Raw genomic sequence first — 12401 nt, forward strand, 5'->3', positions numbered from 1 at the left:
TAATAAAGGCCGCCCCGAGCAATTTCGTCAATCGGGGGTAGATACCACATCGCATTTAGGGTGTATGAGGGCGTCAGACAAAGGTGCGCTTACACAATTTCATTTAGCCATCTGAAAAGTAAACACATTGAGTTTCTATATACTTATCTCGGCAGCAGCGCCATACATTGAATACATTTTCTGCAAAATAAGCGCTATGAGAAATTCAGTTTGTATGGGAGGTGCCACGCCCCCTTTTCCAATACCTTCCACTTTCCGTCGTGAGCACAACATTAAAAACATGTCGTCGTTTAAAGTACAAAACCACGTACCTACAAAATGCAAAACTGCGTAAGTGAGGTTGCATAAATTATTTTCTAGAGAGTAAAAACACTTATATTTTAAAATTGCTCCCTTTTTTATAAAGTAATCGCATTTCTGGCTAGTATATTTCAGGACGAATGGATAAGGATTGAGCCAAGAGCTTGTGTGAGCAAATCCATTTTTTTGCAGCAAATGTCAGTTACGCGGTTTCGCAGAATGACGATACACGCTTTTATATTTTAAACGACGATATGTACATAGCTGTGCCAAATTTCAGTACGTTGGCTTAAGCGGTTCTAGCGATAAGCGATATGAGAACTTCAGTTTGTATGGGAGGTGTCACGCCCCATTTTCCAATACCTGCCACTTTTCGCTGAAAGTACGGTATTGATAACATATGCGGCTGCTTAAAATATAGGATATTAGCATAGGGCGGTTCCAGAGATAGGCGATATGAGAAATTCAGTTTGTATGGGAGATACCACACCCCCTTTTCCAATAGCTCCCAGTTTTCGCCATAAGTAGGGTATTTACAATTTATGCATCCTTGCCAAGTTTCAGTTCCCCAGCGTAGTTGGTTTAGGAGATATATTGGTGCCCTCAAAAAAGGGGCTTCAACATTTTATTGTGACGAATGTATATGTGTAGATATCGGAGCTGTGTAAGTGTGAAATCATTTTCAATTTTAAATCAACAATTTTTTTCTATTCAGTTTTCATTACTTATTCTTCGCTTAAGATTGAGGTTTATAATTTTTAAATTTTCCATTCACTCAAAGCAGTTATGAATTCACACATCAACATATTCATAGCAAAATTGAAAACACCAATGCCAAATCAAAAAAAAAGGTTTAACTCTGAATGAGTATTGAAAAGGCTGCAATCTTTTATGTGTGTGCATTCTTTAATTCAGTACCAATCATTCAATATAATTAGTTCAAAGACACCCTGGAAAACAACTTTTTGATAAAAGGGCAGATTTTTGACGATTGCTCAATTGTAAAAATTCGAAGCGGCGTTACCCAATTTAAGTTTTTGGGAAGAGGAGATTTTATATCATTAATTTGGGATTATATATAAAACAGTTTACATTTTAAATCTTACACTTACATCTTAAAAACAATTCATATCTTATCTTGAAAAGAAAAACTTTACATTTAGGTTAATAAACTTTTAGTGAAAATATTTTGAAATCTTAGTGTCTTTAATAAAAAAAACAGCTCATCATAAAAATTTAATCGCCGTTCAGCGTCGGCGTAAAACTGTAGGTCCCTCCCATTTATGTGACAACAAAGCTGCACGCTACATATCGGAGGAGAAGCTCGGCCAAAGACTAACATAGGTGTAAGCGCCAATTTATTATTATTACGTGCAATTTACAAAAGCTGGCGTTGCTTTTTTGAAATTGTTTTGCTAACCGTCTCCAGCATTTTATTTTATAAGGAATTCATGCTTATATGGAAAAAGGTGCAAAAAGTCGTCACAGAAAAAATTCTCAAAAATCAACGAAATTTTTCAGCCGGTTGAAACTTGCACTTCATTGCACTAAAATTGCATGAGCTTTAAGACTACAAATCCAAAAATGTTGTAAAGATTCAGATTAAAAAGTTGAAATTTTGATGAAAATTTGTTGAATAAAGTTTAAATCTGTGTCTATATGGTTTCGTTAAAGCGTGGACGCTATTTTTATTGAAACAATAGCAAAAAAATGAAGCTCGAAAAACATTACGATTATTTAAAAAAAATCAACACGTGGTCATTTTTTTGAGTCACTGTATGTACATACATATGTTCATATCGTCGTTTGAAGTACAAAAAAAATAAATAACATAAAATAAAATAAAAATTTGCACATTAGCATATTACATTTGCATACATACTCGAATTTTTTAGAAATTTTGAGTAAAGTTTGAAACTTGCATTTATATGGTGTTTGTGAAAACGCAAGCCAAATTTAATATAAAATTTGCTAAAAATATTTAACATGAAAAACATTGCGAATATTGGAAAAAATAATAACCGCGCTCTCAATTTTGCTAGTAAGGGTATGTTCAGATAATCTTGTTTAAATGAAAAACAGCGACGTTAAGAAACATTGTCTTTTATTTACGTAGTGTAGGCGGTAGGAGTTAAAGCAGCTATTTCAAAGATCACTTCATCTCCTCATCAGACTTCTTTTTTCTAGACAACAACGGTGAGACCGAATAAATTTATACATTTCTTAAAAAGGCAGTTATAAAGCCGTGTTACAGTTCGGACGTGTTTTCTAATCGCTCCGCTTAGTGCGCTAATTTACTAATATTCCAAGTATCTTTTATTTATTGGTGCTGGTATGTTGCATTTATTGAGACAGTGACTCCTAACTTAGTGACTTATTCACAATAAAATTGTTCGATAAAATTCTAATAATTAATATGCCTTGCTTGTGCGGTCAAAAGGTTGATGCATGCTCAAACTCTTTCACTGCAGACTAAACTCAATAATAGAGATGCTAGCATATCGTTACTTACATCGGAAATAAAATCTCTTCGTATTTCTTGTTCTCTGCCTCCAGTTGCGTATTCTTCCTCACCTGCTGTTTCGTGTCCGGTTGCCGCTGCTACGAACACTGAAGCTGCTATCACTGAAGCAGCGAATAAGACGACGTAATTTAGTTCTTCGTCTGCTCCCACGTCGCTCAGTGGAGCTGCTGTATCTGCCGGCGCTGCTCTCAATAATGCAGTAGCTACGAAAATAACATCTTTTCCCAATCCCGCTGAGTGCACATCAGTCTCATCGCCTTTACGGGATGCTAACACTAAAACAACTAGTGTGATGACAACGCCCAGCTCTGCTGCTCCACCTGTGCTTTCTCTGCCTGCTTTGTCTCTGCATTCTCAGACTACTCATACTATGTCTTATGCAATTGCTGTGGCGCTTTCGCCTGTTTCGCCACCTATTCAGTCTGTTCCGAATGTGCAAGTTACAAATAAAAACCCCAACGAAAAGTGATCCCAACAATAATCGCCGTAAGCTAAACCAACCCTTAATTAATGGGTCTAATAGCAATAAGGAATTAAGTGTAGTTTCGAAAATGACGTGGTTGCATATTTCTTCCTTCGCGAACAGTGTGACCACTGATGACATCTTGGAATACGTCTCTAAACACGCCGCTATCGATTAAAAGTTTCTGGTATGTTTTATGCTTATAAAGAAAGATACTAACGTGCGCGATCTTGCAAGAGTCAACTTTAAGCTGGGAGTGTCCGAATGGTGTTATAATAAGCTGCTGAATGCGAATATTTGGCCAGCCAATGTCAAAATTCCACCTTTCCAGTTTTTTTCCCAGAGTTGGTGCGCCCCAGCAAGAATCATAAATGCAGCCTCATATTACGGGAATCACTCCAAACATATTAATATTTATTTTCAAAATGCTTCCGGCATAAGGACAAAGTCTAAGCTTCTCTTTGCTCTAAGTGCACAATTGGAATATGACGTCTTTGTAATTATCGAGACCTGGCTTAATGTGGACTTCTGCGACAGCGAATTCCTCGATCCTAACAGCTACAATGTGTACCGAAAAGATCGCGATATGTCGAAAACAGGACTTTCCAGAGGAGGGGGAATTCTCATCGCTGTCCACCGGAAATTTCGTTCATCAGTGCTGCCGCTTGAAAATGGAAATTCCCTTCTGGACCAGCTTTGTGTATCTGTTATTGGTATCTCTAAATTTATTATTTGTGCGTCTTATATCCCACCTACTAGCGATGACTTACTTTACAAAGCCCACGTAGATAATATTGCAGACTTAGTATCTAAGCGGCCACTATGTAATTTTTGTATTCTTGGCGATTTTAACTTAGATAATGTTACATGGACCAATATCCATAATAATGTTGCCCTGATTCCTAAGAAGATAAATAGCTTTTCTGAATCTTATTTAGTTGATAATACTTTAAGTCTTAATTTATTTTTGTTATTTTTTGGCCTTATAACAATTATATTCAACAATTTTTATTGAGCTTGAGGCTGTTTTTTAAAGAAAATTTATTGTGGAAAAGCAACAATAATTTGAAAAAATGGTAGAAGTGATAGCTATTTCGGAAATCACCACATTTCCTCATCAGACTTCTTTCAGTAGGCTTCGAACCGACGATCCCACTGACTCAGCCAGTTGCCTATGCACCGTGCTAAGTACGCCTTGTAAATTATCGTTTGCTTTTTTCCACTTTTTCAATTTTTTTGTTATGCCAACACAACCAAGCGCAGCTATTCCGCTGCAATTCACTTGATCATGTGGTTGTTGGTATTGTTGGTTTTTGCTAATAATTATATTTTTAAAATGTTTAACTTTTAGGTGTGCACGTCCTTAAGTTATTTATTTTTATTATCTACACATCTAGAGACTTCTAATTGTATCTCTTTGATATGATGTCTACAACGAGGTTGATATCTAGACTAGGTTGATATCTAGAATTTGCCATAAATAGCTTTACTACATTTAGGGCCATTTTCTCATCTGACCTTTAGATTACCGGCCACTTTATCGTCTCGATATACGAGGTTTCGTTTTCCCATCAGCGCATTAATTTCTCGAATCGATAAATTGTTGCTCACCCGATGCAACCTTTAACAATTTTTACCCAACTTTAAATTTTGGTTTGGTTTTGGTTCATGACTCATATATTAGATATATTAGATATTTCAACCAAGGTTTTGGTTTTTGCTAACAGTTGCTCTTGCTCTATATTTGCTTATGTAGCATTGCCAACCTTTGAAATTTGATGACGAATGTAGNCTCATCAGACTTCTTTCAGTAGGATTCGAACCGACGATCCCACTGACTCAGCCAGTTGCCTATGCACCGTGCTAAGTACGCCTTGTAAATTATCGTTTGCTTTTTTCCACTTTTTCAATTTTTTTGTTATGCCAACACAACCAAGCGCAGCTATTCCGCTGCAATTCACTTGATCATGTGGTTGTTGGTATTGTTGGTTTTTGCTAATAATTATATTTTTAAAATGTTTAACTTTTAGGTGTGCACGTCCTTAAGTTATTTATTTTTATTATCTACACATCTAGAGACTTCTAATTGTATCTCTTTGATATGATGTCTACAACGAGGTTGATATCTAGACTAGGTTGATATCTAGAATTTGCCATAAATAGCTTTACTACATTTAGGGCCATTTTCTCATCTGACCTTTAGATTACCGGCCACTTTATCGTCTCGATATACGAGGTTTCGTTTTCCCATCAGCGCATTAATTTCTCGAATCGATAAATTGTTGCTCACCCGATGCAACCTTTAACAATTTTTACCCAACTTTAAATTTTGGTTTGGTTTTGGTTCATGACTCATATATTAGATATATTAGATATTTCAACCAAGGTTTTGGTTTTTGCTAACAGTTGCTCTTGCTCTATATTTGCTTATGTAGCATTGCCAACCTTTGAAATTTGATGACGAATGTAGTCAAGTTTCACTTTCGGAAATCTCTACGGAATAACAAATTTTTTTTTTTTAAGTGAGGAACGATTTATCTGCCCTGTTAGTAAAGGAAACTTTACTGCTTACATTAGAAAATGGTCCTTATAGTATAAATGGTGGTCTGGACATACAACATTGCAATCTGAGAAAAGCGTTGTAAAAAAAAGGAATTTGTAGACAAATGCGCATACCCTGAGAAGAAGTCGTTTGCCTGCAGGAGGAGGATCCAGAAAATTCTGAGCTGCTTGAGCAAAATTTTTACGTAATGCTGTGTCCACCACAAAGTCCGTATCTCAACGCCACCGAACATTTTTCGCTGTAGCCATATATTCAAAACTGAGTGCCTTAGGTTTTTGCTGTGAATCGCTTGTTTCTTGTTTAAGCTTAGCTTTTCTCTATACTAGGCTTTATTCTTTGGATATCAAGGGCCAATTGCTGGAAAATTCATAGCATTCCGCTCACTATTAAAAAGTTGTGCTACTGTAAGTAATAAAATGTCGTACATGCACTCAGTTTTGATTGCCAGTGTAAGTATTCATTGTGAAACTCAAGTTTGAGCAAAATCTGAAACTTATCTTAGCTAAGATTTTTCCTCACTAACTAGAACTTACGTTCAACTTAAGTTAGGTTGGTGAAACCGGCCCTTAGTTATACTACAATACCAAATTGTATGCAAATTTATTGAATTGTCCTGAGTTTTGCACATCGTCAAGCGATTTTCTTAAATATTTTTTGTTGTAATATCAACTAAATTTTTATAAAAAAATCTCAGAAAACTTTTATATAAAAATAATCCATACGTTGCGAAAAAGTGCTTATCTGGCAGGCCAATAATTTAGTGCGGCTCTGTACATACCCTGCAGAAAAAAATTATCAATTGATTAAATTAACCAACACATAGTTAGATTTATTGCGGGAGTTCGATAAATAACTAACTTTTTATTAGATACACCTTTTCCAATTGTACTTCGGATTTCGTAAAATTTACTTCAGATTAGTCAACTGTACTTCAGAAACTGTAAAATATACTTCAGACAAGTCAATTGTACTTCAGAAATCGTAAAATAGACTTCTGACTAGTCAATTGTACTTCAGAAACCGTAAAATATACTTCTGGGTTCACGATTATGGCAGCGCTACCGTACATTAAATTGGATTATCAAAATACAAAAAAAAAACTATAACTAGATTTTTAAATTGAATGTTCTAAAATCGAAATTCGGATATCCGCCGGATTTTAGCTAGTATCCAGCCGGATAGTCGGATAACAGAAAAACGCCCGGACAAGCGGGATTCCGGATATCTACCGGACACTCGCCACATCCCCAGTTATGAGTATCAAATTTGAATAAATTAGCGTCCTTTAATTTCGAAATAACGAATTTTAGCATTTCTGAAATTTACCGTTATATGAAAACTGGGCGTAATTTCAGTCCGATTTCAATAACTTTTAACGTCTTGTTTTTATGTGTCAAGTACAATAATCTTACCGAGTTTGGTACAAATTGTTCGAACGGTTACCGAGATACACAAATGTGTCCATAAGTGGGCGGTGCCACGCCTATTTTACAAAAATTTGTTATAGACGCATTTCTTGCTAAAGAATTATTGTAAATGTCAATTTTGAATAAACTAGTTTCAGTAGTAACTGATTTATCAAAGATTTCGTATTCCTCTAAATTACCTTTATATGGGATGAGGGCGTGGTTATTGTCCGAATTTAAAAATTTTCAGCCATTTGGTATGCTGTACCAAGACCAATAACCGGAGAAATTGGTGGAGCGGTTACCAAGATATGCCCATCTAATCATAAGCAGGCGTGGCTACGCCCATTTTCCAAAAATTTATAATATTCTTATTTTTCGCCTAAAAATCATTGCAATAATCACTTTTTAGTGAATAAGCTTTAGTAGTTTCTAAAATATCGCAGTTTTCGTATTTCTGAAAACTACCGTTATATGGGAAGTAGGCGTGGTTATTGTCAGACTTTTTCATTTTCAATACCATCCGTCGTACGTTCGAAAGAAGAGCACGTACCAAGTTTCGTTAGGATATCACAATTTTTACTCGAGTTATCGTGTGCACAGACGGACAGACAGTCACGGCTTAATCGATTTCTTTTTTTATTCCGAGCATTTATATACACATTTGTCTATATCTATCTCGATTCGTTTTGCACAATTGCGCTCGGGTATAAAAATAATTATAATGATAATAATACTCGTAGTATAGATATGTATAAATTATTGAACACTCACCAACAACATTGAGGTAACCGAATTGTGTTTTCGCCGTCACCGTGTTTATCTGGCACATGTACCGGCCTTTGTCCTCTTCTTGCACGTTATTTATATGTAAGTACCAGGTGCGATGACGGTCGTGTTTATCGTGAGTTACACTGATACGTGGATTGCGTGTAATCACGTGATTGTGCACCGTTAATATTGCAGATTGTTCAAAATGCATCCAGGCAACCTAAAATCAAGAATGGAGCTTTTCAGTTCGGATGGTTCCCAAACTTATAAGAACATATGTGCATGCATACTAGGGATGCTGCGAATGTGGAATTTTAGACATCCGCGGATGCGGATGTTTCACAGCTAACATCCGCGGATGCAGATGCGAATGCGAATGTCAAAAATTTTTAAGAAATAATTTTGGTGAGCACATTAGGTGATTTAGGTAAATAAAAAATGGAAGATAGTAATTTTTAATACTGTTATTTAGTAGTTAAATTAAAAAATTGCAACATTGTATTTACGAAAGTTATTTTTCTGCCTTTTCGGGTTGCAGCCTGTTTCCTAACGGGTCGTAAATCAAACCTGCGCCCCTAAATAACTACTCGCTCGAGGCGACAAACTTGAAAACTTGAAACTTGACATAATTGTAAATTCTTTTCGATTGACGCCATAATTCTATTTTGAGAATTGCATCGGGGCTGCAAATGTCGGATGTATCCTCCTGACTTCCATCTTCACAATCTAGCATCATGGCAAGACCGTTGTGTTCCAATTTGGAGAACCAATTCTTTTGGTTGTTTGAGAATTTTGAGAACCTGTTACGTCATCAGCGTTTTTTGATTTTAGTTTTTGTAATTAATTTTTAATGCTGTCCTGTGACTGGTTTGAAAAATGTGTGCTTATAGCGACGTTGTGAATAGGTGGATATGGCAAATAAATGGTTATTTTCTTGGAATGAAAATGTCGAAGAAAATTCTTTTTTGAAAGTCGTGCCTGTCAGCAGAATTAAGCAGAATATACACAAGCAAACTTTTCTGCACTACATGTCAAGTATGATATACCGTCGCATAGTGGATAGGCGGGTGTGCACACCAAATTTTAGGTATGTATACATGTATGATGAAAATTTAAAATATTCAATTTCTCTGCTTGTTGTTGCGATAGGTCTTAACGTTTATAGTACGCAATGCAGACAGATAACATATTCGTATAGAAAATTATAAACCCAGCAAACATTTGGATTGACAAATATGTCACTTAATATAATTTTTACAACTAATTTCGCATTACAACTTTATTAAAGACTATTTCATGCAAAAAAAAGAAAATCAAGAAATCTTTAATATAGGAGCCCATGTAAAACCGTGTAAACGACTTATGTATGTATAAGGATAAATCATTAAAATAACAAATTCTAATAGTTTTAATTTTTTATTAGTACTCTGATGTAAATGCATATTTAATAAAGATACGAACTCATACATACATATATGTGTGACGGAAGCTTTGGGAGAACTTTCTTTTACGGCCTATCGTTGTATGCACGGCCAAGCCATATAGATTTATAATCCACAATTGTGGATATTTCGAGATTATTAAATAATAAAAGTACTTTTAAATAAAAGTGAGATCCTTTGGCAACGTGTGCAAGTGATAAATATAAATTTCGGCCCACCCATCCCGACGCTATAAGGAAAGCCAATCCGAAACTTTTGCAGACTGTTTATTGGAACAAATGGTGGTAGTACATTCACCAAAAAACCCTTAAATATGACTCCATAATGAGCCCAATAAAAGTCCACTATGACCGATTCGCGTCTCTAAATGTTTACTGGGAAGAAGTAGATCCGTATTTCGTGATGTTCGCTCACTTCAACGATTACGACGAAATGGAGTTTGAACAACGTGTCGCATAGGTGTATACCCAACTGACATGCGACCATGTATGCATACAAGTCTGATTGTGTATATTCTGCTTTAGTTTAAAGTCTTGTTATTTTCTTAAAAGGGTACCTCGTTCTTAATATAATTTGAATTATTGGAATCACGGACGATAAAGGTCTCAGATCTGCTTAGTTCCGTTTTATTGTTCCATTCCATGCACTCAATGTGTTTGGATATACTCTTTGAGGCGAATGAATGCAAATTTTCAACACATCGTTGATACTATTTTAAAAGGGCTTATTTCACATTGTCGCTGAAATACAAAAAATCACAACTAACTAAATTTTTGTATTGCCTAAAACGATGTGGGGACTTAAGATTCGATGAAATGCATCATAATCAATCAAAAAAAGAATTTTGAATTTTTAGTTAGTTACGGCTTTTTGTATTGCACAATACTCGCATTCGCAAAAGCTCCGCATTGTTTATTGCGAATGCGAAAGCGAATGCGAATGTTAAAATTTATGCGGAAGTTCCGCGGGTGCGAATGCGAATATTCGCAACAACCCTGATGCATACATACATATTAGGCTTGGGTAGCTTTTGAACTAAAGAGTAAATGAGCCAGCTCTTTTAACTGAACTAGTTCTTAAGTTCGTTCATTAAAGTGAACAAAAATTTTCTGTGGCAACACTCCAATAAAAGTGGGAATTCGGAATTCCCGCTAAAAAGAAATTAACATCAGAATTAACATCATTAGTGCAATTTGTGTAAAAAAGCAAATATTTCGTTGAGGTTTTGGGATTAGTTGTTTAACAAAACACTTTCGTTTTCAGATGCCAAAGCGAAGCGCAATTTGGTGGCATTGCTGGTGACACTCATGGAAATTTGAGTCACCATATGAAGGCCAAACATCCTTTCGTTATTTATTAGCTGTTGAAATCTCGACGCCATCTTTGTTGTAAGAAGTGAATAATGAAGAGAATGAAGAAAACCGCGTAACTGTTGAGCGCATGAATAATCATTTTTATTACGCAAATTCTTGTACAAATTATGTCGTTGTGTTAAATTATTCTTTACCTTATGTATACACTCGTTGTCACAAGTGAAAATGAAGAAAATTGCAGTAAAAAGCCACCCCCAAATTGTAAACAACAAACAAATGTAAACAACGGCTAATGTCAAAATCACCCTACTTTTTTCCCATGATGCCATAATGAAAGGTGTTGCACGTTGTGGCAGCTCGAAATCGAACTACCTTAGGTCAATATCGTATTTTGGAAGTACAAGAAAAACGGGAAGAAAAAAAGCATTTTAGTTGAAAAAGTACTAAATTTTATGCCATCTCAACAGCGTATAAGGCCTGTATGCAGCTCTCAAGAAAACGGTCAAGAAAAATTTGCCATTATTTCGTGTATGTTGCCAAGGAATTCTGACATTTTTGATACTTCACAGCCTGTTGCCTCACTCTTTCCTCAAGAAATAATGGAACGGGCATATATTTCTGTTGCAAACCTGGATTGCCTTGTGCTCTTTTTTCACAAAAAACTTTAGAAAACCGTAATAGAAAGCGTAGTAAATTTCTTAAGAACTGCGTACTGCCTTAAGGAAATTTGGCTCAAGAAAATTTCTTAGCCATTTCTTGTACGTCATTTTATATGGAGTTTTTGCTTTTCTTGAGAGCTGCATACAGGCCTATACGCGGAAAGCTGATCTGCACAAAAATACTGTGGCCCCTTATCTAGTTTAGTCTAGGCAAAACTAGTTTGTCCTAAGATCAGGTTGGCCGGTAACATATATGTATAAGGCTTGATAGTCTCATAAATTTGTAGATGCAGTGGTCGTTCAGTATAACGAATGATATAATGTCTGGGTTCATACGCTATATAGCAAAGTACGTCAAATCGAACTGAAATTTTATTATGGGAATTCAATAAAATCAGTCCATATATTACATATGAGACCCATATTCCAATTTCCCTTAATGTGTTCTGTTTTTTTTTTTAATTTTTTCACCTAATAAATAGCAAACGTTTACGCGACGGAGGTATTTTTCCAGTTCAATAAACGCGACCACTTGTGAGAAGTAATTCTTTTGAACTGATGGTAATTCCACGTACGCAAAAATCATGTTAAATCATGTCATTCAAGCACATAAAAGGTGTGTACTCGTACGCCCAACTATCTAAAGTTTTAGAAAACTTTTACTGGTTTTGCGTTCTCGTACCCAAAAAACTTGCAAAGTAGGGGAAATTGAGAGAGTAAAATGTGAAAGAGAGCTGCAAATTTCTGCTGGAAAAATTTTTCCCAGCTAAAACTTGCAAGTAAGAAAATCAGCTGATCACAAACACATGTTTGTAAATAAACGAAAGAAAATATGGCCTTTTTGAGTTATTATAGCAAATTTTTATTATTAATGCTAGTATACAACTAAAAAGTGCGTAAATTTAATAAGCACAACATTCATTGAGTTTATTTTTCGTTATTTTGCTATTAATCTCCAGT

General features: G+C 35.5%; 1 protein-coding gene across 1 annotated transcript in view; it reads right to left on the minus strand.

Annotated features, from left to right (window-relative positions):
• LOC108363813 (neuronal growth regulator 1-like) overlaps positions 1-8239 on the minus strand; it is an 81340-nt gene extending 73101 nt beyond the window's left edge. Inside the window, exon 1 of the mRNA XM_017617302.1 lies at positions 8031-8239. Within this exon, the coding sequence (XP_017472791.1) occupies positions 8031-8238 (208 nt within the window). The 5' untranslated portion in view covers position 8239. The remainder of the gene's footprint in view (positions 1-8030) is intronic.
• Between the last annotated feature and the right edge of the window lie 4162 nt (positions 8240-12401).

This window comes from Rhagoletis zephyria, unplaced genomic scaffold, assembly GCF_001687245.7.
Source record: "Rhagoletis zephyria isolate East Lansing unplaced genomic scaffold, Rhagoletis_zephyria_1.1 Rzeph_scaffold_01382, whole genome shotgun sequence".
NCBI lineage: Eukaryota > Metazoa > Arthropoda > Insecta > Diptera > Tephritidae > Rhagoletis > Rhagoletis zephyria.